The 26,496-nt window shown below is 41.9% G+C and overlaps 2 protein-coding genes across 2 annotated transcripts; one reads left to right on the top strand and one right to left on the bottom strand.

Annotated features, from left to right (window-relative positions):
- Window positions 1-775: 775 nt before the first annotated feature.
- Window positions 776-16,147, bottom strand: fpgs (folylpolyglutamate synthase). Its single transcript, XM_051412887.1, has 15 exons — window positions 15,972-16,147; window positions 14,711-14,839; window positions 14,513-14,566; window positions 13,160-13,224; window positions 11,807-11,921; window positions 11,178-11,255; window positions 10,498-10,559; window positions 8,055-8,157; window positions 7,376-7,453; window positions 7,107-7,254; window positions 5,707-5,790; window positions 4,770-4,920; window positions 4,495-4,570; window positions 4,253-4,319; window positions 776-3,022 (listed from the first exon to the last, which is right to left on the bottom strand). The coding sequence occupies exons 1-15, from the start codon at window positions 16,119-16,121 to the stop codon at window positions 2,646-2,648; spliced, it is 1,737 nt and encodes a 578-aa protein (XP_051268847.1). The 5' UTR covers window positions 16,122-16,147; the 3' UTR covers window positions 776-2,645.
- A 1,178-nt stretch (window positions 16,148-17,325) lies between these two features.
- Window positions 17,326-26,082, top strand: cdk9 (cyclin-dependent kinase 9 (CDC2-related kinase)). Its single transcript, XM_051412886.1, has 8 exons — window positions 17,326-17,439; window positions 17,573-17,686; window positions 18,352-18,433; window positions 22,490-22,580; window positions 22,748-22,914; window positions 23,447-23,618; window positions 24,275-24,423; window positions 24,520-26,082. The coding sequence occupies exons 1-8, from the start codon at window positions 17,399-17,401 to the stop codon at window positions 24,883-24,885; spliced, it is 1,182 nt and encodes a 393-aa protein (XP_051268846.1). The 5' UTR covers window positions 17,326-17,398; the 3' UTR covers window positions 24,886-26,082.
- The last annotated feature ends 414 nt before the right edge of the window (window positions 26,083-26,496 follow it).

Here is a 26,496-nt window from a genome sequence, read left to right as displayed (position 1 = left end):
TGTCCTCGTCCTGCTCCCTGCCAGCAGGCTGACTGAAAGCTTTTTTAGCTGTGTGTTTACTCTCGTTACCAGGGCAATACATTTTAGATTTTATACAAATGCGACATGTATTTATAATACGGGATATTGGTTAAATGAAAAATCTGTTTTCATACTAAATTACTTTCTTTTTAACTTTTCTTTTAGCATCAGTAATGTTTTTCTATGTCCATTTAAGATTAATGCTAACTCACCCTAGCCTTATTTACAAATACGTCATTACAACAAGCACTAAAATGCCCATGGCAGGTTGATGGCATATCAGAAACATTAAGAGAAAACACACAAGCACAGATAAAATTACATACACACATAACCACAGAAACTCACAAAAACATAGTATAGTAACACAATGGCCATATTAATGTCCTATATCTTTCCTAATGTCTGTTTGTAGCTCAGGTCTCCTTTACTAGCCTGGTGTGGCCACATGTTTTGAGAAAAAAAGCATATGCCAAATAGAGGCCTGGTCTGGGTTTTATAGAGGTTCTTTGTATGTATAAAACCTCTTAAAGCCCACAAGGTCACCGGCCTGTGTTAGTAATAAGCTGCTTAGATAGATCATACACAAATATAAGTGTTTAAACTGTAAATATAGACATGCTACACATTGTTAGCTTATTAACTTAATTTATACAAGTAATATCCATACTGGTTTAGATCAACTATTTGATAGTATTTCCCATCTTTGCTGAGCAAGAGTTTCCCAAAGGAGACCAAGAAATATTCAAAACAATGGTAGACAAAATTATCTTTTTTAATTGACTTATAATTAATATGTGAGCAGATTTCATCTTCACTACTTACAACAAGTGACAACTTCCTTTTAAGTGCATTTTGTGTCTTGTTGGCTCGACAGGAACATTCCACAGGAGTCAGGTAATACTGACCTGGAATTTCAAACTAATTTGAGGTTACAGTATGAAACCACCTGTGGAGCTGATGACCTCCGTTAGCTTCACTGGATGGGTTACCATGACCCCATTTACAACAATGTGATCTGTACCCGGACATGTTATCCACATAAGGACAAAGGCATGCTAATGCAGGGTGTAAATGTGTTGTGATCGGATCTGCCTGACCACATCTGGAGTCTCCTCGCATTGTGTTCAGATCTTATGTAGGTGTAAACGCAGTCCGTACACAACATCACTGATACAGATATTTGTTTTTAACATAAACTACAGGTTATTCAAATTTAGACTGAGTAAGCAAGAAGGCTGATTCAACAGAACTGCACAGAAAATGGAAGCAGTACGGAGGAAATTAATGACATAGTGAGTAATGACTGCGTGTGACTCATCCCTGCAGCTAATCTGCTGTTAACAAGGCTTATATATATATATATATATATATATAGTCAGAGAAGCTTAGTACACAGTGGTACTGCAACAGACCAGGAGAAAATGACAATATTTTTACCAAGAAAGGAACAACTTGTTACATTTGCCGAATTTGCAAAAAGGGGACGCATGATTACAAATTTGTTGTAGACCGTGTTTCTCCTAACTCGGCAACTCACAAACTCCATGGTTTTTAAGGGAGATTTTCTCCTGCTCATTACTCACGCGCAGGTTTTGCTCTGGAGGACAGACGTGATCTCAGCGAGGATCACAAAAATGCATTAAATATACCAGGTCTAAACGCAAAGGTAAGATCGGATTGTTTATTATCCGAGTAATGTGGCCAGATACAGATCGCACTTTAATACCAGGCATAAATGGGGTGCATGCCAGCATGATGATAAATGTATTTTATACAGTTTACCATTAAATAAACATATATACTTACATACAAAGAACTGTACGTAATTCGGTCATATAATGCTAATTTAAATTAAGGAGCATTTAAATATTACAATACTTCCAGTGTAAAACAGATTACACAGAATTTGATTAACAGTTCCATGAATTCCTCTGATGCAAACACTATTGTTAGAATATTTGCATCTACAACAAAGATGAATAGGCCTTGTGTATGAAGCACTTTTCAAATTGGAAGTAGAAACTGTTCAAAATGACATTCATTTAAAAAGGTTCCAAATAAGTAAGTAAAAAACTCCATGTAGTCCATGTAGCAGCACTTTTTGGTGCCCGTTTATCTGCAGTTTTTGTATAAATGTAATATAATGACGCCACTCTGCCTCATCCAGGTGGCGTCAGAGAACACTGAGGCGCACGCGCAGTTCCAGTTTAGCCAACTAGGTGCACATTGTGCTGTACATGAATGTAGCCTCCGTCAGTTCATGTAAACATATTTGGCTTCAAGTTAAGACTAAAGACGAGAGCTCCACACGTTTGTGCGGCTGTCTGTAAGGCTCTGGGTGAGGCTGGGGGCTGCTTTGAGGCCTGGAGCTATCTTGGTCCAAACTAGCTGGCTCCAAGCATCAGCCACTGTAGTGAAGCTACCAAGACAACAACAGTACCTGCGTGCAGCTAATCCCATTCAGGTAAAGACCTAAAAGTCCAAAAAGCTAGTAGTACAAAAGCCTCATCTATACAGACAGAAATGATTTTCTCCCACAAAGGTAAATGTGTATATAGGCAGAGCACCCATCCATTATTAAACTGTATTTAAATTCACTCATTTAAATTTCACATGATCCTTTACTTGGAGGAAGCTGGGTCCAGGTGTTTGAGTGCTCCTCCCACCAGGTGGAGGCTCCCGGTGATGAGGACGTGGATCTCGGCCACGTCACAGAGCGGAGCAGCTTTGTCCATGATGTTGGGTTTAACTGGTAAGACCGTCTTGGCTGGGTCCGCCACCACGGAGTCCCTGCCCTGGCTTATCCAGCGGAGGGCGCTGAGGATGCAGGGGAAGACCAGGGTGTCTGCTTTTTTTTCAGGGACCAGGGGCAGGCTGTCCTCGATAAGCAGCTGTGTGCCTTGGTTATCCCCCAGCCTGTTGTGGAGACGCCAGCTCCTCTCGTTGTCCAAGCAGCGGGTCAACATGTTTTCCACAGAGACGTTGAAGTTCTGCTGGTCTGAGAGGAGTGGGGACGGCAGAAAGACTGGTTAAGTTCAGTTTGTAACAGGGTCAAGGTCATACCATACTATATATATGTCTGACACAGTGCACAGAAGCACTGGATGAATGGATAGAAAAAAATTGTTACAACCCATTAAACCACAAATTGTAATTTTATGGCTGAAACAAACTGTATTCCAAACAGCAAACTATATACTACCAGTGAATGCAGAATTAATGGAATACAATGGAATATAGTGTATGCAGTATGAAACCGTTAAAGCAGTTTATTTTGCAGTATGCTAGGCCGGGCTCAGCATGTTTCTGGTTTTGGAAAGAGGAAGTAAACAACAGCACAACTAGGAGCCAACCACCACTACTGTGTAGTCCCCATAATGCTCTAAAAAAGTTATACATGTGGATTTTCATGATTTTCCCAAAGATGAACATTTACCTGATAGATTGATAATGCTCTTAAATAGTACCTTTCTAGTCTTCAGACTACTCATAGCACTTAACAATACATGTCACATTCACCAATTCATACACAGATGTCCTTTAGCAAGATACTGAACACCAAATTGCTCCCGATGCTGTGCCGGTTGTGGAGCCTCTGAACTCCAGCGTGGGAGCACGTTTTCGATTCACCATCAATTTTCTTAAAGCTGCCAATATTCCAAATCTGCATGATTGATTTCTTGTGTAAGTGTATTTAGTGGTGAAATAGCAACAAAATGTGCCCCAAAAAAATCCTGTTGTGGTGATTGTTCCACTGTGTTGCATTGTGGGACACAGTAGGCGAGGTAGACTGGTCTGATGCATACTGGACATTTTTTCCGAATCAGTACGACATCTGTGTATTTTTGGCATATTGCAGATTTCCTTTTTTTGCATACTATATTTTGGCCAAATCACTTTGTATATAGTATATATAGTAGGCAGTTGTGAATCCAGCCATTGCTTGATCTTTGGACATGGCTAAGCTAGCCGTTTCCCCCTGCTTCCAGTCTTAATGCTAAGCACATCTTTACTCCAGCACAGGTATTCATTCTTCTTACTCTCAGAAATTAAGCAAACCAGGATACTTCCCAAAATGCTGCACTGTTCCTATAGAACGCTTTGGGAAATTAGCAATCATGAAAAGCACATGTGACTTATAGTTAATGGGCTAAAAGCCACTAGTATGATCCTTTAATCCTGTCAGGTAGAGTTCACTGTTAGCTGCCAACAGGCTCAATGAGCTCACCTGCATTACAAGAAGCGATGGCTTCAGTGATGTTTGGGCAGAACACAGCAAAGTCAAAATGACATGGCTGAAAAGAAACAAGGAAAGAACACATTAAGGTCTGCTCAGTCAGGGGCAGAAGATGCTGCCAGAGTGAAACAAACCAGGTTGAACAGGGAGGGGTCTACATGTGTTTGTATTTTTTATATACACACATATACATCTTCCTAGTTCTCTGGATTCCTGCAGGCAGCTGTACTCACCACCAGTAGTTTAAGCATGACTGCTGAGTCTCTCTCTCCTGTAGCGTTGAACAGCAACACTCTGGCCACAGGCCCACTACAACACACACATCAAGGTTTTACATCTGTATCTTCCAGCTGTTTGAGCAAATGTTTTATGCTTATACAGTTATTAAGGTACAGGGAGCCTGGCTCAGTACTATAAGCACCTCCCGTAATAACTGTGCACAGTCAGTCTACTGAACCTATAAACAGAGTTGCAGCCCAGTGTGATGTCATTAGGGAGAGACGTTCACCTTGCGTTCCTTTCATGCTGGGCTGCCGTCTCTGTGAACCAGTGAACACAGGCCTGCATACTGCGCATGGTGTGAGCTCCATCCAGGAAGTAGGTGACTGCTCCGTGTTTCAGAGTCTGATTCCTTCCAGGCCACTCTGTGTCTGCCAGCCCTGAGACCAGACGACCAGACAGACAGACAGACAGACTTGTGGATGATGATGTCACGTTGCTGAATCTTGAATTTGAATTATTGCAACCACCAGTAACAAGCTCTGTGACATCTGAAGAGCTTTACTGTGTGTTTGTCATATCGTTTGGTGAAACAGAAACTGGACATTTGTTCATAATTGAGTCTCTGTCATCTACTTTTTAGGAGGGGTATACTTTGCTCTTTTACTTTCACAGCTGCTTATGTTGCAGATGTTTTCCACAAGTCCAAATGTCCTTCACTGACTGCCACTCTTCAGTCCCAACTCTTAATTCCAATGGTCATATGTCAACATGTTGAATTCACAGACTATATAAAAGAAGAAGACGCAGCCATCGTGATGTCACACACTTGTTCGTGGTGTACTGCTTTGGCGCACAGCCAGAAGTGACCATATTTGGACAAGAGGGTGGAGCTGTGGAGGAGCGAGGGATGATCTGATCGATGAGCTAGCAACCTGTCAATCAAGGTAGCCCCGCCCTAAAGCATACCCTGCTTTATGGTCTGTTTTACTCTAAATGGGACTATCATTAACTAAATGAACATCATGCTGTATGGAAGAAGACTGAAACTAGAGATTGAGACCAGAAACTCTTTAGAAAACTGTTTACTGAGCTCATTAATAAAGTCAAAAGTCGGCTCATTTTCTCACTTGAAAGTCTTTCTGCAAACAGTGGAGTCGGCCCCTACTGGCCTTTAGAGAAAAAGCAGGTTTAAATCATGTATTTGATTGTTCTTCAGCACTCACCTTTCACCATGATGGGGCTGGGCTTGAAGGAAGTCCCCTGAAGAACACCTGCATTCTCAACACTGGTTGAGGGAAAGCTTTTATCTGTTGAGAGAGAAGACAGATTTAAAACCTTTTCAGGCATGGAATACACAGCATTCCTGTCCATTCCAGTAATGGCTTTTTTTTTGCCAATTTAGGACTCCTATATCAGCGGTTCCTGTGGCGTGAAGTCTCATGTTTTATGGTTAGGGTAACATCACGTTTTTATTGCCTTTCTTTATCATCTGTGATGTGAAAACAACAGTCAGAGAAAGTAAAGAGTGCGTCTTGTCTCAGTTATAAAATCCCAGCTCACCACAGAGCGTCTCTGCTGCCAGGCTGCTACAGCACTTTCAGCCCCAGAGTCAATCACAGAGGAAGGTAGTAGAGGTTGGACCACCGTCTGGTTCAAAAGTGGTTTAGCCAACTTCACTGACACTGGAGCAGAGAGCGTTGGAGCAGCCACTGCCCAGCGTGTCGCCCTCGGTTAACTATCATTCTTCTCCGCTTCTATCACAGTTAGTTTTGTGGTTTGTGGTCATTTTAAAACCTAAAACATGCTGTCGCTCCTGCATTACTCTGTGTGCAAGTCAAATTCTCAACTGATGACTCCTAGTCAGTTTAGTCAGGTGGAATACGACATGCATTCCATCTCTTTATATTTAACCTTGACTCCTGGGTCTTTACGTCTAACCTAACTATTCGGCAACGAGATGTGTGTCTGAAAAGGGTTTTAGGCTGTGCACAAAATGAACACTGTGTCACATACACAATTATATAAATAGATTTACACTCTCCCTAAGGCAGAGAGTGCAGCCAAGTGAAACTGACGTTGTGGGGCAGTTGGTCTGGCCAACCTGTAACTCACTGCACTGACAGTGATTAGGTAATAAGGGGCAACTGCCAGCAAACTGCGGATGCCAGAGGTTTCGTCTCCTCTGTGAATGTCTGGTACGCTGCGTGTTGAACAAGTTGCTAATGCGAGAAAACTAAAATGTGTGCCTGTGCCGCCGGGAAGCGTCTTACTTTGTTGTGCACCTTACACGCTGTACAAGTTGTAAGTCTGTATGAGATTTTTAATATAATGCTTTTTCCAGGTCCAGTCGTACTGGTTGTTGGAGCACTGATGCTACACTTTATCTCTTTGTTTCTTGTCTTTTCTTTTCTGTGATGCTGCAAATGGAGCTACTGCGATGAAAGAAAAAGTTCAGACTTGATCTCACAATAACGTATTAACAGGTTCAAATGCAGTTAAGGCATATGATGATGACGTTTGTAGCTAGTGGGTGCCTTGTTAGTCTCTCTCTTTCACTTGTGGATTTATGATTTCCTTCTTGCCACTGACACACAGTTCAAATTTTCAGAAATTCCCGTCCCACCTGGTAGACATCTTCTCTGCAGCCAAGTGTGACTCAGCTGGAGGGCCAGGGACGCATTGGAGCGCTGGTGCTGCCCTGCCAGGCCCAGGCGCAAAGGTCCACAGTCTGTCTGGTAGCCCTCCAGCTCTGGACACACCCACAGAGGACACTGCAACAACAGGTCAGACTGTGTTACATCAAAGTGAGATTTCAACAAGACTTTACATTTCACTGAGCAATATCTGACTTAAACACATTGCATTAGTCTATTAGTCTGAGTGGTTACTTACCTTTATCTCTTTGGCCCTGTCCCTGAGCACAACCATCGCATCTTCTGGCTGTTTGACTGTGAAGGCAGGAACCCCTGGCTGAAAACACACAGCTGTGAGATGGCAGAGCAGTGGAGAAGCAAATACTGTACAACCAGTTAGTCGAAATCTAATTCATAAATAGTTTTATTTGAGTAATTATTCGCCTTGAAAATAACAACCCCTTTTCCAGTGCTTTCAAACACACAATCTTTATCAGTGGATAAATTCAAAATCAACCCAAAATGTCCATCTCTGTGACAACAATGGGCGGCTGTGGCTCAGAGGCAGAGCGAGTTGTCCACTAATCGGAAGGTTGTTGGTTCGATCCCTGGCTCCTCCGGCCACATGTCGAAGTATCCTTGAGCAAGATACTGAACCCCGAATTGTTCCTGATGCCTTGCATCAGTGTGTGAATGAGTTAGTTTCTGTTCGATGGGCTTTGCCATCACTGAGTGAATGTGTGTGAAAGGGTGAATGTGGCATGTAGTGTAAAAGCGCTTTGAGTGGTCGGAAGACTAGAAAGGCGATATACAAGTACAGATCCATTTACCATATGAAGACTGGATTTAAAAAAAAATTTAAATGGTCTTATTACTTATATATACTTGTATTTAGTCCAATCACAATGCCATGTTACTGATGTGTACAGCCAACACACCTTGAAGATGCCCCCTTTTTGCCAGGCGATCTTTTCAATGGTGTCTCCAAGGATCTGAGTGTGGTCTATGCCCAGAGAGGAGATACCACACACCCACGGCTTCCTGTTGACACACAACCACAGCGGCATAATATTAAAATACTGATAAGGCTGTAAACAAAACTTTATAGAACAACAGTACAACAGTGAAACAGTACACTTCAAGTACAGAGGAACAGTAGCCTGGTTTACACAAGGGCAATTTAAAAAAAGGCACATGTTACCTTAATTAAGGCAATACCAAAGTTCTGAAAAAGCCTTTCCCACTAATTATAGACCATAGTTGAAACATAACCTCCTCATACTGGAGCATGTGAGACAGGTACACACAGTTTGTCAAAAGTAAAAAAAAAAATAATAATAATTGTTTACAGATGTTACAATGAAACCCTGTTGATTTATGGATGAATTGAATAAATGTCATATGAATAAAGAAACAGAAGTTATGTAACAAACATTTTAATGAAATATGAGCTCATTTATGATTTAATCAATTATTAAAGGACAATTCCGGTGCAAGATGAACCTGGGGTTAATAACACATGTGTACTGAGTTGGTCCGTTCTCTGGGATATGTTTTCATGCTAATCGACCGTGACCGGTTTTTAGCACAAACCGCTAATCAGCTTATATAACGCTAGTCAACGGGGCACAGAGTAACGTGAAAAGAAATCACTTTTTATACCACTAACAAGACTCAAAATAGCACCACACTTACACGGTAAGCTGCGGGAGCTCCGTGAAAGGGCTACGAGAGAGAGAGAGCTACCGGTAGTCAATGCTGCAACACAGCCTCTTACTTCGGGAAACTGGTGGTGTACCTGCGGACATTGTGAAGCTATGGCCACCGAAGAGGAGTGCCTGTGTTGCACGGAGTGGGACCTGTTGCGTCGCGACACCCAAGAGACGCAGTGTTTTGTACAGTCTGAAGATTTCCCCTCTCTGATAAACAGAGCTGTACTTGAAACTTTTTTCAATGTCCCGAAAATAAATTGGAGGCAGCGACTCATACCGGAGGGACCAGATGGACAGTTATCCACTGAGTAAGTACACTAGACAAGTTGTGTTTTACATCGGTGCGATTATTTCTGATATATTGAGCAGATTACGTTTGTTTTAGTTCACATCGCCGGCTGTAAATCTTCATCATTGATCTGCATGAATGACCTAACCCCTGACTGTTTTCCCAAGATAGCGCCCGCCTGTATACGCGAACGCTACTGTTGTTCTAAACTATCTTTTTAATAAACTGTCTGTACACTTACAAAGTTCTCAATGCTGCGGTTTATACATAGGGACCCTCATTATGCTACCGTGTAAGTGTGGTGCTATTTTGAGTCTTGTTAGTGGTATAAAAAGTGATTTCTTTTCACGTTACTCTGTGCCCCGTTGACTAGCGTTATAAGCTAGTTAGCAGTTTGTGCTAAAACCGGTCACGGTCGATTAGCATGAAAACATATCCCAGAGAACGGACCAACTCGGTACACATGTGTTATTAACCCCAGGTTCATTTTGCGCCGGAATTGTCCTTTAATGCCATGCATTATTTTTAACTAGGGTTAGGTGGATTAGGGGCAGCTGTGGCTCAGAGGAAGAGCAGGACGTCCCCTACTCGGAAGGATGTTGGTTCGATCCCCGGCTCCTCCCGCCACATGTCGAAGTATCCTTGAGCAAGATACTGAACCCTGAATTGCTCCTGATGCCGTGCATCGGTGTGTGAATGTGTATGAATGAGTTTCTGTTTGATGGGCTTCGCCATCACTGAGTGAATGTGTGTGAAAGGGCATGTAGTTTAAAAGCGCTTTGAGTGGTCGGAAGACTAGAAAGGCGCTATACAAGTACAGGTCCATTTACCGTTACCATTAGGATTTTATTGTAGAAAAACAGCCATTTTGTAATTGGCACGGCCAGCAATTACTTATTACTATTGCAGGGTGATTTTAATTCAGGACAAAAGTGAAGTTACAGCCTTAAAACTTATACTTCTTGCCAAAAGACATGGACATTTGACACAAACCAGAACACAGAGAGGGGAACGTGGATTTATTTAGCCCTCATCTGACTCTCAATCAGAAAACACATGTAGAGCAAAACTGCCTGCAACAGTGAGGGTTCTGTGCACTCAGCTGCCTGGGAGTGTTCTCAGCTCTATGATAAAGTTTGATAAAATCTGAATCAATAATTTTTTATAGTGGCACTACAGCAGTCCTTTATTGGGTCCAAAACATTATCAAGTTGTGCCTGTATCAAGGTGACATCAGTACTGCACAACCTAACTTAAGTAATTTAATAACAAATGGATTACAAGTCTGAATCACATTTGTGATTAAGAATGATAAAATGTAATTGTACTGAGTGAGTCAGTCTCAACACTCTCGACAGAAGCTTTATAAATGAGTATTACCTTATAATGTTGGTGCAGTCATATGCTCCACCAATCCCCACTTCAATTACAGCTAAATCCACCTAGACAAAGAGCAGAGTTGATTAGATTCAAGGAGAGCTAGTCATTTACCTAATAAAACGTATTGCTCTAAACTGAATCAGTCTGCCCATCCAGCACACTGATCCAGAGCAAGGCATCTCAACCACTGCATACCCCCAGAGTATGAACCAGAATGGCTCTTTTCTGTGGAGAAGGTTTCAGATTCAAATCTAATGGCAGGTGTATGACCAGCTAACTAAAATCATAACTAAAACTCCTTTCTGATTCAGCACATCATTTACTCATTAACAGCATTAACTAATCTGTGATTAAGTATTTGCCACAGACAGACACATATTGACTGCCCGCGTCCCACGATTTACCATTTTAACCCCCCTGTGGATGGCCTGAAACCACAGATCTCTTCTTTCACTGTCCTTCGCTCATTGGATGAGTAAAGAAAATTGTAAACTGGGGGTTTTCATTATTTAATGCCTAAAATGTGACGCAGCACCCTCTAGGCATGGTACCACTAGGAACTTCTACAGGGCTTGTTTCACCCAAAAGGGGGCGTTGTTCTGAAGACAAGAGAGTGACATATGCCTGCTCTTATCTATTTGCAGGCTGCTGGTGAAGGCAGCACAGGTCTGCTAGCATACCTTCTCCTGAAGAAACACATGGAAGGCCAAGATGGTGAGGAAGCGGAAGTATGCCGGCATCGTCCCTCCGTGGGCGTCCTGAGGAGGACAAAGACAAGGAAATAAAATGACTGCAGCAGCTCGTTTGCAAAGATTCCAAGCAATAATATACACTATAGGACATGGAAAAAAATCCCTTAAAACAAATATCCATTTGGATTCCCTACATTGTATCAGCTTTAAATGTTCTGTTTTAAGTCAGGTTTTATTGCGTCCAAGTAGCATCACTTCTCCATGGAACAAAAAACAACCATCAGAGTGTCCACAACAGTTGGTCAATTCATTGACTCAAACTGCACACTGAATGCTGGTAACGTGACCAAAGTGCACTGTCACATGAGGGTCACGTTTATCCTGACATGAGGGGTCTCATTTCTATTGGCTCAATTACAACCTGTGACACTGATCATACACAGCTCAGACTGGGAGCACAAACAGGACACAGGTCACTTTGGGATGATTAAAGAGTAATCCAATGAATCATTGCACTGAGTCAATGAGTAGCTAGGGTTGGTTAAAAGAAACCATTCCATTAAAAGCAAGGGGCTGTGTTTTAAAATCATACATCTCTGTATGGTTACAGGACCTACCTTAGTTTCATCCAGCCGTCCATAAACCTGCCAGAAGTATTTAGTGAAGAGCTCTTTTCCAATGGGCTGTCCGTTGATTCGAATCCTCTCCCTGACTTGGACCAAATGTGGGGAACTGCAAACAACAAGGAAACAGGAGTGTTTAGCCACTTTTCACTGACAGAGTATGAAACAAACAAATACCACAGCAAAGTGCATAAATACAAATATGATGTTACGTAACTACGCTTGCAGGTCTATGTTATATGCCTGTATCAAGCCATCACTGCTGTTCGATCTCAAAACTGATTTGTGATATTTTAAATGAATGTAAAGTAAAATACGGGACATTAAAGCAACACATTCCTGTGAATAATTTTTATATTTAATATTTAATTACATATCATTCAGGGATGCACACACCTGTATGGTAAAAAAAAAAAATTAAAACAATGTGACAGCGTATTATCATACAGCCATGTGATGAAGTGCTGTGCTATATGCTTAAAGGTCCAGTGTGTAACATTTAGGATCTATTGTTGGAAATGGAATACAATATTCATAGCTATGTTTTCATTGGTGTATTATCACCTGAAAATAAGAATGGTTGTGTTTTGTTAGAATTAGAATCAACTGTTTTTATTTATAGAGGGAGCAGGTCCTCTTCTCCTTCAATCACACCTCTGTGTAACTATATGAGATTCCAGACAAATTGTGACAAATTTTCACAATATATTTTGGAGGTAGTTAAACTACTTTTAGTCTGACAAGCTACAGTTCTTTGAGCATAGTTAAGATGTAGCTATACTTTTCATTGTAAAGTAGCTTAAAGTTATCATCTTCAACTTTTCTCGCTATACAGCCAATTAAATAAATGAGATACGTTGAGGTTGTTGTACAAGTGGAAATCTAGCAAGCTGGTCTGATGGACAGACCTTGTTGTGACTGGTTTCATGTAGGAACTATTTTCTTTCTACATATCACCGCGCAGAAGGAAGAGTGCATCTACTCATTGACGAGAAGCTCGTAACAGCACAGGATGTAAACATTAAAGTTCCTACATGAAACTGCTCACAACAAGGTCTGTGGATTGTTTTGAGTAACCAGGTCATGATGAAGAGACATTGCTGTAGACTCTTCAAATGGATATTTTGGCGATTTGAGCACCCCAGACTGAGTGCCGTCTGGTTCCATTATATCGGAGAGAAGGCAGACATCTCTACAGCCGATATCTCCCAATCTCAGCAACTCACACCAAAAGCTGCCTGAGGACTGGTCAGTTATGTTGTTAAAAACCCAACAAAAAGCATGAGGCCCAGGCATCCCCTGTATCAAAGAGTGTACATTTTATTCATATGCTGCTTTTACTTTTACCTGTAAAATCCTGTGCGGAAGCCATAACTTCTCAAAATCTGCTCGGTGAACGCACATGTTGAGCCCTGAAAGATAAACACAAACACTCAGAGGCCACACAGCGCTGTCACAACAGTTTGTCTCCTTCAGTGAATGAACGCACATTTGAAAACATGTTTGCATGACCTTCGGTCAGACCTTGCATAATGAGAGCTCAACAGAGGTGGCAAAAGTACACATATTCTTTACTCAACTAGACATACAGATAACTGTGTAAACAAAAAGACACAGGACTGATTCAACTTCTTAACTCAACTAAAAATAAAAAAGTACAGGCTCTGAAATGTACTCAAAATATAAAATTAAAAAGTACTCTCTTAGTTTCTCTGAACAACATTTTAGGATCTAACTAAAACTTCAAACACAGTCCAGTCCCCCCCGTCTCTATTTTGTCATATTTCGTCTTTTAAGTTGTTTTTGTCATGTTACGTCTGTCCTGTGTGATATGCACCGGGGTCTTGATGTTGGGAAGGCGTGCAGTGATGCAAGAAAATAATAAACCATAATTCCCCTCGAATGCATTAACAGGATTCCCATTCTTTTATAAAATCATGTTTCAGGACCTTCCCAGGAGTCCAAACTGTCATATAATTTACCGGTAGGCCTCAATGTTTTTTTCCTCTTGCCGTGAAATACAATTAATATTTTCCAGGACAATGTAGAATATTTCCAGGATATCTGGTCATTTTAATCAATTTCCAGGTGTTTTCATTACTGGAAAACTAGTCTCTCAATTTCCAGGTTTTCCAGGATTGGTGTGGACCATTGACAGTATATATAATGGACAGAGCTTCCGGGTCTGTAAAGTGAAGCCAAAGCTGAAGCGTCTTAAACTTGCATTCTATATGCAGGCCAGCAGGGGGAGCTCCATTGGTTACAATAACACACAGATACCATTCACTCAAATGGAGAATGAGCTGACTTCTCAGTTGATTTATGAGCTCAGTAAACAGTTTCCTGATGAGTTTATGGTCTCAGTCTCTAGTTTGAGTCTTCTTCCATACAGCATGATGTTCATTTAGTAAATGATGGTCCCATTTAGAGTAAAATAGATGATAAAGCAGAGTATTCTTTAGGGCGGGGCTACCTTGTGATTGACAGGTCATTCTTAGTGAGTCAGGAACTCAGATCATACTGGGCAGTGCTGATCAAATATGAATTAAGATTCTGTTACTGGGTTGCCTATTCACAATCATATTTTAGTGAACTGTTCAGCTGTGATACGAGATTGTGACTGTGTGACTGTGTGACTCTATAGAACTCTAATTCTATATGTGGATGCAACACAAGCAGCTTGTTGTCCAGTCAGCTTACCTTGCCCTTTGTTCCCGTCACATGAATGATATTGAGATGGTCCAGTTCCTCCACCTTTGAGACACACACAATAAGATTAGAGGAAACAATTACTCTATCACGTTAGACAACAATAACATTCTTTGTAATGCTTGAAGTGGTCACTGTTGTGTAACAATCGTGGCCGATGCACTATGTGAGCTGATAGGACGGACTCACTGTGAGGCCCGATCGCTCCAGGAAGCTCCTCATGGCCTGGAGCTGCAGCTGCGGGTGGCTGCGCTCTCTTCGAACCTGCTCCAGTGCGCTGGCGTTGGTCTGTAGTGTGTTCAGAGTGCAGATGGCGTCCTGCGGCAAAAAGTTAAGAGTTAAATGTTTAGAACAGCAGCATGCTCAAAAATAAACCCCCATAATCTACACAGCAAAAACTGAAAATATATATACACAGTAGGCCTGTATCTCAGCATTTCATTCATTTCTGCAGAAAAAACTAAATTAAATTTATAGTTCACATTTAATGTTTAGATCATTATTTAAGACTGTTTTCATTCAGGCCCGGTGGATTTTTGTAAATCTCATTAGGAGCACTACGAGGATTTTTTTTTTTACAGATTATCTGTCTCATGTACTACTTTCAGGATAAAATTTTATTATCTTTGCTTTCAATTTGCAATCCTACTTTAGACAGAGCCAGTGCTTAGCTAAGATAACCAGCTGCTTGTGGTGGCTTCATATTACTGTACAGACATGAGAGCGGAATCAAACTCTGATCAATCTATAATGAACATGATCTGTAGTTTCAGCCATAACAAGCTGGGAGAGAAAAGCAATCGATAATGGCTGAGGCAAATGGAGAAACTGGCTACATATATAAAAATAGTGATGCATATGCTGCCATCACCTTCATATGCATGAACTGCAACAAGTGAAGATAAGACAGTGTCTTCATTGTGCTTGCTAACAGATCCATGTTTTAACAGCACTTTAGATGAAGTGGCGAGAGCTCTATTAAAACACAACACAACCCACAGAGGAAATAAAGGTAAACGCTTAAGTTTCCACACCACGAGAAACTCAAATATGGCATCAAAGAAGACACAGCACGTGTTAGCACAGTGGTCGGACTTTGAGTCAGAGTGTGTGTGTGTGTGTGTGTGTGTGTGTGTGTGTGTGTGTGTGTGTGTGTGTGTGTGTGTGGCAGGTACAGACAGTCCAGCTGACAGTGTGCTGCCAGCTCTGTCTACACTAGAACTTTTCATAGCTCAGTGCCTCAGCAACCAGCTGTTGTTAGAGGAGCCACTGGGCTCCTCTAACAACGCCAGCTAAACTTTCTGTAGTTTGGTGCGGTCCTGTCAGCCATGTTTCCGTCCATCTCTAAACTGTGCAGTCACCCACAGTTCAGTTACAAACTTGTCAAACTAGCAGAGGTGGCTAGCTAGCTCACTAGCAGCCGGTGCGAAGACTGGGTGTTAGAGCTTACCTGGTACTCCATGCCTGGTATCTGCGGCGCCGTCTTGGTGCTGTAGTGTTTCACTGAAAGGCCCGCCAACCTGCACGCCCAGTCCTTCCTTCGGAGCCGCGCGGCAAACGCGGAGCCCCGCTGCCACACGCGCGACATGCACACCATCATGAGGCGCTGAGCTGGAGCCAGAGTCTGCTCACCTACGTAATGACGTTACGACACGCCCCCTCGTTTTACAAAGCCGCTATTTATTTTTCTATGTTTGATTATATTTATTTGTCTTAATTTTATTAATTACTTTTATTTGATTAAGTCCTTGATATAACTGTGTACTTCATTTTTATGTTGGTGTTTTATAAGTCTATCAGGTCTGGGTCTTTATAACTAACAAACGGACTGTATTGTCTTCTATACTGCCTGAATATGGAATATTTAAAAAACATTTTGTAAAGTGAATATTGTTATTTTACATAGCTAACATTTATTATAAGCAAGGAAAATAAGACCCCTTGAGAAAGGTCCAGAACATACTGTCAATGGTCCAGAGGTTCAGATTGTGACTTTGAGCAAAAGGTCATTATGCTGCGAATAAAACTTAACCGTAAAAAGGTTTAACTAGCTTTGAATGATTGTGGATGTCCTGTTTGCTTTACATGGATGTTCAATTCACAGCCACTTAATATCCACAAAATATAAACAAAACTTTGTTCTCACACAGTCATGGAGGCTGCACAAAAACCAAATCATAGTTTATTCACTTTTTTATTTTTGTAACAAACGTTTGCCCACATGGACATGAATGTGTGTGAATGGGGGGAGTGTGGCATGTAGCGTACAGCGCATTGAGTGGTCGAAAGAAAGGCGCCGTATAAGTACAGTCCATTTACCATTTACCATATTAACATTAAAACAACAACATCAGATTCAGAACATCAGAACAGCAAATAAAATCAAAACCATTGTGTCAAAATAAATTGTGCCAGTACATTTTAATATACTCATTTTGGCAGGTGGTATAACTACTCCGAGTCGCCAGGTGTCGCTCTCAGTTCATTCCTGTCAAGTTGTTTCAAATTGCTGCCTTCAGGTGCTACCCTAATAATCGGTTTTACACATATCGGTCAAATGTTCGTGCAAATGTGTGTTTTGTTTTGTTTTAGACTTGGTATGTTAGCGCTAAGGTAGTAGTAAATACAACAGAGAAACATTAAAATCATACATATAATATATAAGCATATATATATGATATTATTATGGAAACTAAATGACAGCTAATAATACGGAAACTGAAAACCCGGCGGATAACAAGAGTGCAAATAATATTTCATTTATTTTGTGTGTAGCCTGGAGCCTGAGCTGCACTTGAATGCAACATACGTATATAGCGTCGCGGTCGGTCACGGCGAGGTCGCAGTTGCAGTTGCGCAGACTCGGAACGGGACAGGATGCAGCGAGACAAAACAAGCAACGCCGCTGCGGCTGAAAAGTAAGAATATAATATTTACAATGACATTTTTTTAAACATGTGTATTTTCATCTGTTAACATTTCGTCGGACATGTTGTGTATAACCCGTGTTTTAGCGGAAAAGCCCTAATTTCGAATGAACTGTCTGTCCAGGCCCGACCGAGAGGCCGCCATAATGTCGAAATACTACGATGGAGTTGAATTCCCTTTCTGTGACGAGTTCTCCAAATATGAAAAAATGGCCAAAATAGGACAAGGCACCTTTGGGTGAGTGATACATAAGCATCTCTTCGCGTAACTGCAAATACGTTTGGTGTGTTTGTGTGGCTAACGTTAGCGTTAGCTGTGCTGATAGCTAACTTTAGTTATAAAGAGTGATAAAGGACATTCAAACCTTGACTTCTCCATGTTGTCATCTGCTCAGCTCGTTTTTAGGACCAGATATATGTTACATGTTTGTGAGACTTTAAAAAATGTTTATTGAATCATATCCTGGGAAGTGCCGAGTTCTTGTATCATTCCTCATTTGTCAACCCACAGTCTGGTGTTAGTTCACAGTGTGTTCTAAAACCACCTCCACTAATACAACTGTGCTAAACTCTATCAAGGGAGTTCAGTGTGGATGGGGCTGCAATCATATACACAACATCACCACAATCTTAGACGGATTTATAGTTGAATGAAGGATTATCAGTCTGTGTTGTAAAGAGCAGCAGGTAGTACAGTGCACTCAGTTTAATTCTCACCTTCTCTGTGAGCTCAAGCACGTTTAAATAAAAAAATCCAGGAGGAAATGAGCAGAATATGTGCAGCTAGAAATGATTAACCAACGTAGTTTATACTTTCAAGCAGGCTTGCTTCCTTTTGTGAGTGTGCACAGTGAAAGGGCTTCATCTGAAGCTGTCTGTTGTGCTGTGATATTCTCTTCACAGGGAGGTGTTCAAAGCAAAGCACAGGCAGACCGGGAAGAAGGTCGCACTGAAGAAAGTACTGATGGAAAATGAGAAAGAAGGGGTAAGAGGACGCTCAGAGTTTTCTGTAATAGTTCTTTGGTGTGAGAGACTGCACTGTGAGCAATTGTGGATGTGGACACAAGTGGTTCTTCCATATGACAGAAAAGGAAGGGCATGTGAATGGATCATTTTGGTTATTATAAGATGGGTCCTATTTTAAAATGAATTATTAATTGCTGAGATATGGGAACAGTCCAATATGAAGTGACTAAAGATTTCAGATGGGCAAACATTAGCAATAAAGACACCCAGGCACATTGTAAACAAACTCCCAGGTCCTAGGTTTGGAAGAGAAGGTGTCTGTTAGGGTTGGGTGATATGTTCAAATTTCCAGTCATTTCCAGCCCCCCCCAATTCACCACCCCAGTAGTTGCAGTGCTGAGTTCACTACATGCGTCAAGCTCCAAAATAAACTCATCTGCTATAACAAAGTATGGTCTTAAGTGATTTTTAAAACATTCACACTTCGTTCAAACTCAACAGAAACAAAATAAAATTCACCAGACTTTATTAGTCTTTACACTGTTCCCACAATCACTAGCTCTGCTGTCTAACTGTCTTACAGAGTTAGATGTGAAAATATTCTGGCTCTACCCCAGTGACGGCTGGTGGGGATTTTGGGTGGGTGGGCTAACAAATGCAGTATTGATGAGTGTAATGCATTCAACAGTAGCATCACATCAAGTTACAGCAACAACATTGTATACTTTGTTATAGCAAGGGCTCTACAGCAACACTGGGGAGACATACCCAAAAGAATGACCTGATTCCAAAAAATCATATATATATATATATATATATATATATATATATATATATATATATTTGATCATGACTACAATTTTGGGGCCAAACAATCTCAAAACTAATAAATCGGGGGAAACTATTTTCTTCATTTTCTGTTGTGCAACATTGTACAGAAAAAAGCTGCCACAGTCTGCGTATTTTGCGCATGCGTTTTTCTGTCCCTCCCCCACAGCACGCACTGCACGAGTCAGTCACGTTGTTTTCGTTGAAACAGGTAACGCGTAACAGTAACAGGTAATCAGTGTTTCCTCTAGGATCTGTTTTAGCAGTGGGGGCAGGTCCGTCCGAAACAGAAATTTAACAGCAGCGGGCCGCCGCTCCAAAATCAACATAGGGGAAACACTGGGTAATATCAAATGTTGTGGCAGTGCACTAAAATTTGACAACAAAAATAACAGTATTTGTAGAAGAGAGTTGTTTCTGAGCTTGGGCATTAAAAAAAGCATGATTTGAGTCCCACTCAATGGACAGCATAGCCAGTGCATTTAGCCTGTCCTGTCCCAGTATACTACGAAGAGAGGATTTGATCTTCAGTGTACTGAAACACCTGACTCTGCAGATGTCATGGGGGTTGTGATGGCTATTTGTTACTTTCATTGTTTGAGAAAAAGTGCTCTGAAGATTGTTCTCAGTCAGCATCCTCAAAAGTGACACTGTGGACGTTAGGCCCGCAAACTCCACACTGCTGTACATCACCATCAGCTCACCTTTCAGTTTCTCCCTGCAGATCATTGGGTAATGTTCACATGCAATGTCCAGCTGCTTCTACGGGAAAGTGTTCTTAAACAGCGGAAAGAGTTCAGGGTCAATCAGTTCGAAAGACACCAAGAGCCTAGCTTTCTCAAAGTGAGCCTTTGACTGTTTGACCATTATGTCACAGCACTGTGCTGCTACTGACACATTATCATTATGATTATCCTGCACGTCATTGCTGCAGCTGTGTCCGCATCTGGATGCGGCTGATTGTCATCTGTGGTCAGCAGTTCAGATATGGAACATGCATGAGGGCAGAGTGGAAAAAAGATAAAAAGAGAAGAAAGCTAACATCCCCCAGAAGTGCAGACAGGCCGTACACGCTGTCCCGAGACTGCTCATCCCGTATTTGTTTTCAAAACACTGTTTCAAAGTGTCCTGATGGTCAAACATGGTGTGGACGGTGCCGCTTTTAAAGTTCCACCTTGTCTGTCCTGACGCTGGGATCCTCCTGCCACACTTCATCCAGGACTGCAGTTCTCTCTGGGGACTTGAAGAAAAACGTTTCCTCTAACCTGGCCTGAAGGCCGGATGATGCGCCTACATTACAGCTGCCCCGTCATGTCTGTGTGATCAGTTTGTTCTCCAACTGATATGGCTGCAGCTTCTCCAGCAGCAGTGTTTCAAGTCCCGCCACAGTTCTGTCCACTAACGGGGAGAAAGTGAGGAATCTTTCCACCACCATGGAGGCTTCAGTGATGTACCTGAGCACAATCACACACTGGCTTACACAGGCCACATCTGTTGTCTCATCAGCTTGCACAGCCATAAAAGATGCCTGCGATATTTCATCTGCCAGTTTTTGTCCATAAATCTCTCTTAGACGTGTACTTTGCAACCTGTGCGTTTGACAGGCGATCGGCTAATTGGCTGTCTAAAAAAGAGAACTGGTCAACGAGGTCCAGAAACACGCCCCGCTGCAGTGAATGGGGGATTCGTCGGAACCCCGCAGGGCAAGCTCGTGTCCCCCACAAAATGTAATACAGTCCACAATCCCTGATAGGAAAGGCCTGGGTTTTTTTTTTTTTTTTAACCGCTCATTGTGTCTCTGTACAGGATGCAGTGACCCTCATTAAGCTGACAGGCAATGTTCACTTTACCCAGCAATCACAACTTTACGCTATTTCCAATGTGGCTCGTGCTGCATTCATGTTTGCTAACTTTGTCGGATACATTTTTCAAATCCACAATTCCTTGTTGGGTCCAAGTCGTGTCTCCTCCAAACAGCAAACATGGGAAACAGAAAAGTGAATTCCTAGCTACACTTGCTGTTAGCCAGTCCGTTAGCTGAAACCACGTAACAAGTTTTTGTCATTTGTCCTTTTGTGTTATTTGTACATCGATAATGTGTCCCCAGTCTCTTCACTTCCAATTTTTCCTCCAAAGACTTTAAAGAAAATTGACTAGAAAGTAAATAATCCACTGCGTTCATGCGTTTTAGCCCAAATGGGCAGCATATGACGTCAATTGATATAGGATATCATATATCCTGGGGTTTTTCTGTCACTGTTTGGTGCTGTTGCTGCTCTAGGTTCTACCAAAATTTTAAACAATATGTTGTTAGCCCATACATACCAGCCGTCCCTGCTCTACCCACTCTCACTGTCTCTGATGCCCCCGACCTCTCCTGTACCTGCTGTGTCCTCATCTTCCCCAGAGTTGCAACTGTATTGTCATCAAACTAGTCGAAATAAACCTTTTAATTTACCGCAGTGCCATGTGAAACACACTGGCTCTATAGCTGTTTTTCCTCTCAGTAGTGCTTTGGCTCAGTGAGCAGCTCTCGTTCTTCAGAGGTAGACCATTAAATTAGTAAAATAAGATGTCAAATACAGCTGATATACTGTATTAGTCCAACCCGACTGACTAAGCATTAATCTCTTATACAGCAATAAAGCTCAGTTCACATTAATACTGGCAGTACAGTTTGACCTCCAAAGAAAGTATTTTAAATAATGTGGATGCTGGATAAAAGTGCTATATAGCCATTTAAAGGTGTGGTAAGTGATTTCTGGAGAAATCAATACGATACAGACAGTAATGTAACTACTAGACACACAAATCCAGGCTGGAATAACGAGTCAGTGTTGTGTGTCCCAGTCCAATCCATGTTTGTTTCCCATTTACAGGATTTTATTTCAGCGTGCACACAAAGTGGAAGAAAAGCTTGCAGACTGTGGAGATGATCACTGAATTAAAAAAATATTTGATTAGATTGACATTGTACACTTGACAGTACATGCCCAGGTGTAAAAGTAATGGCCAGGACTTAAAAAATAGGATTCAAGTTGTAATAAAGCAGAATGATGTGTTATGAGGTGTATCCACATTTGTATAACTACCCATTGGCTGGGACTCCTCCTCAGACCTCTTCAGTGTGGCTGCTGCCTCTTTTACTCCCTTGAAAACACAACTCCACCAACAAGACTGACTGACTCATGACTTCATTGTTTCTACACAGTCATTAAAGCAGTTTCCTCTGGCTGCTTTGTTTCAGTTTCCCATCACAGCTCTGAGAGAGATCAAGATCCTGCAGCTGCTCAAACATGAGAATGTGGTCAACCTGATCGAGATCTGCAGAACCAAAGGTTGGTCTCACAAGCCCCATGTCTATAAATTAGCTCCAACAGTCAATGTCTGTCTTCATTTAGGTTTGATTTTTATTTTACAAAATGTGTCCACTGATAGGAGCAGGAAGTATATATGCATATGTTGATGTTTGCCTTCTATTTTTTCCCTATTTCTGTTCTTGAAGCCACTCAGTTCAACAGATACAAAGGCAGCATCTACCTGGTATTTGACTTCTGTGAGCACGACCTGGCTGGGCTGCTGAGCAACGCCAATGTGAAGTTCACCCTGGCGGAGATCAAGAAGGTCATGCAGATGCTGCTCAATGGATTGTACTACATCCACAGAAACAAGGTGAGGCGTTGATGAAGATGAAATAAACAGATCGCTAACCATTGGGCTATCCACTAATTGGAGAGCAGTTGTGCTTGAAGCATCACCTCTGTGTAATAAATAAGTTGACATTGGAGCCCTGAAATGTGCCCTTTCAGCTCAGCATCTGCCCCCCTTTGGTTTGTGCATGCTCCTGTTTGCACTGATAGAGGACCATCCACTGGTTGTTTTGGCCTCTGGGGTCTCTGTCTGTAAAAGGTGCTGTACTGAGAGCTGGAAAACCTGCTGTCTGGTGAGGAAAGCTCTCACTGAACTGGCACAAAATGAATGTTATTTATGGGAGAGTATATCACCATTACCAGGGTTCCAGTCATGGAATTGATTAAAATGACCAAATATTCTGGAAATATTCAATGTTGTCCTTAAAAAAAAAAATCCCATAGAAATGTAGTTTAGCCTCCCCCTCAGATCGCCTACGTAAACCTGGGTGTGTATTTTCTTTAAAACTCAACTCTTGTGGTCTTAATCATAATATGGCCTTCTCTTGGATCAGATTCTTCACAGAGACATGAAAGCAGCCAACGTGCTCATCACCAGAGATGGTGTCCTGAAGCTGGCTGACTTTGGTCTGGCTCGAGCCTTCAGCCTGGCTAAGAACAGCCAGGGGAACCGCTACACCAACCGCGTGGTCACACTGTGGTACAGACCCCCGGAGCTGCTGCTGGGTAAGAGACAACCATAAAACACGCAGGCAGAAATATACACACGCACTCCCTTGTCTTCCTGTTACTGCCATGAATGGATGCAGTGCAGTTCACTGTTGGCTGGCTCCTGCAGTGACACTGCATCTGTCATTCATCAAACATCAGAACGGCATTCAGTAATGATTTATAGCATTTGTTGATCATTCAAAAATGACAGCATCAGTGTGCCTTCGATGAGCTCAATACAGACTAGCACAGAACTTGTGTTACACTTTCTTATCGTCTGTCAAAATGAAAATTGTCAAACTAATTTCAGCCCCTCACTCAGCCTGCCCGTTTACCAGATGTGAGTGGAACTGACTTTTAGCTTTTTCCTGCCCAGCCGTTGATGGTGGATGGTTAGAAGAAAAACTGTAGTCAATTCACATCATTATCCACCAAGACCACCGCATAAAACTCCATAGTGCTGGGAAGAGCCGAATGGGAGTTCCTCAGTGGGAACCGTGACTGCATTTTTTCTTTTTTCCCCTTTATCAACCACATGGCAGTTACTGGCAGGTGGTGTACATGTGGTTGCACGTTGCTCTCTGTGTTAATCTGTCCAGATGACAAACAGCCTTCAGATTTTCCCTCAATTGTTCAATCAGTGAAAGATGATTTGGTTTATTTTTTGGTAGGTGAGCGAGACTACGGCCCCCCCATTGACCTGTGGGGAGGGGGCTGCATCATGGCAGAGATGTGGACCAGAAGTCCCATAATGCAAGGCAACACTGAGCAGCACCAGCTCACTCTCATCAGCCAGCTGTGTGGCTCCATCACTGCTGAGGTAAGATGACAGCAGCTCAGACTGAACTTTTTTACCTGGTGACACATTTCGTGGTCTTTGTCAACCAAACCCTGATCCGCTTCCTTCTCCTGTCAGGTGTGGCCTGGTGTGGATAAGAAGTACGAGCTCTACCAGAAAATGGAGCTGCCCAAAGGCCAAAAGAGGAAGGTGAAGGATCGTCTCAAAGCCTACGTCAAGGACCCGTACGCCCTGGATCTGATCGACAAACTCCTGGTCCTAGACCCGGCACAGCGCATAGACAGCGACGACGCACTCAACCACGACTTCTTCTGGTCCGACCCCATGCCGTCTGATCTGAAGAACATGCTCTCCACCCACAATACCTCCATGTTTGAATATCTGGCCCCGCCCAGGCGGAGGGGGCACATGCCGCAGCAGCAGCCCAATCAGAACAGAAACCCAGCCACCACCAGCCAGACTGAGTTCGATCGAGTGTTTTAGTGGTTGAAGGAGTTCATGGACAGTCAGTCCCAGCCAGCCTTATATCAAGGAACGCTACACATTTTTGGCTGAGTTTTACGGACATTACCTGGAGGTCTCTGCAGGTTTTTTTTTTTTTTTTTTTGTATGATCGTTGTTCTGTGTGAAGCAGAATGAGCCCTTTGCAAGCCAAGTTATTATGTTTCAACTGTTTTCTTGATGATGATGAAGAGACCGATGCTCAACTATGTGCACATGGTGTGTTCATGTGGTCCTTTGAGTAAACAAACTGTTAGTTTTATTTCAAGTTTGTTAGTCTGGCATTGTAGTTTTTTGGCATTTCCACACTTGTTTGCTATTTCTGTACAAAACAATGATCAGTCTTTTTACAGGCTGTGCAGTATTTTGAGGTTTTTATTTATAATAAAGTGAAACTTTTATTTAAACCATGTTACAGGGACACCACCTGTAGTGGCTTCCATTCCTGGTTTCATTGAGCCACTGTTTTTAGCAGGGTTAATGACACATTATCCAAATAATCAGATTATAATTTAGATATTCAACTGACCTTGAAAAATAACTTAATATTTCAGAGAGAAGTTTTGCTTCCCTGTCTTCCCCCAGGTGTAGTTAAGCAATTAAAGCTGCAGTAGGTCATTTTTATAAAAATAACTTCATATTTGCTGAAACATTCACTATATCCTGACAGTAGATAATCAGAGAAATAAATCAGGCTCCTCCTAGTGCTCCTAATGGTATTCTTACAAAAATTCACCGGGCCCAAATGAAAACAACCAATCAGAGCCATGAAAGATAGTTGAGTCTCATTTCCAGGGTCCCAAAGCGTCTGTATTTGACTTGACTGTAGCAAGGCATAAGCACACATTCAGCATTCATATCATTTTACTTTAACACTTCACTCCCTTTTTAACCATAGCTCATAGTTCACTATGGCTTCAACATACTGACTTCTAGCAAAACTATTATTTAGTTATACTTCAATTCAGTTCTACATCAATAAACACAATTTTTTTTACATCCATGTTATCCTTTGAATGTAGGACTATAAGTTTGGGGCTCTGAAGTGTATGGGGACGTGAGCTCAAGACTCCAGGGGAAACGTGTGTGTGTGTATGTGACACAACTCCACTGTGTTCAACAATTTCTCAACATGTGTCTAAAAGTGACATCCAAAATAAAGTGATTATTTTTCCTAAACTTGTATGACTTTGTGTGATCATGGGACTGAAAATACACCCTGTGTATGAGCTGGTGTTGGTGATCTTGCCAGATGCCCCCACATACACAAAGAATTTTACACTCCTGAATCTTTTTCAGTATAAACTACATATCCAGACTTTTCAACACTACTGTACTAGCCATGTAGAAAAAACATGAAGAAAACTGTAACCAAGTGGAAGACCCATGATGCCTCTAGCTGCCTCCAGTAGGTGGCAGCATCATATTATCATTGAACAGCGGCTACACGTACTTTTCATGCTTGCAACTGAACCCTTATTCTATTCGAGCATAATGAAACAAAAGAACATTGTACCCATGTACTGCTGTTTGCTTGAAGGGCAAATGTTAAAAACACTGTGGGTTTTTGTCTTAAGGAATCCCTTCTTTTTA

This window comes from Dicentrarchus labrax, unplaced genomic scaffold, assembly GCF_905237075.1.
Source record: "Dicentrarchus labrax unplaced genomic scaffold, dlabrax2021, whole genome shotgun sequence".
NCBI classification, from domain to species: Eukaryota; Metazoa; Chordata; class Actinopteri; family Moronidae; genus Dicentrarchus; species Dicentrarchus labrax.
The sequence above is the reverse complement of the archived record's forward strand: the minus strand, read 5'-3'. Positions and strand labels throughout refer to the sequence as shown.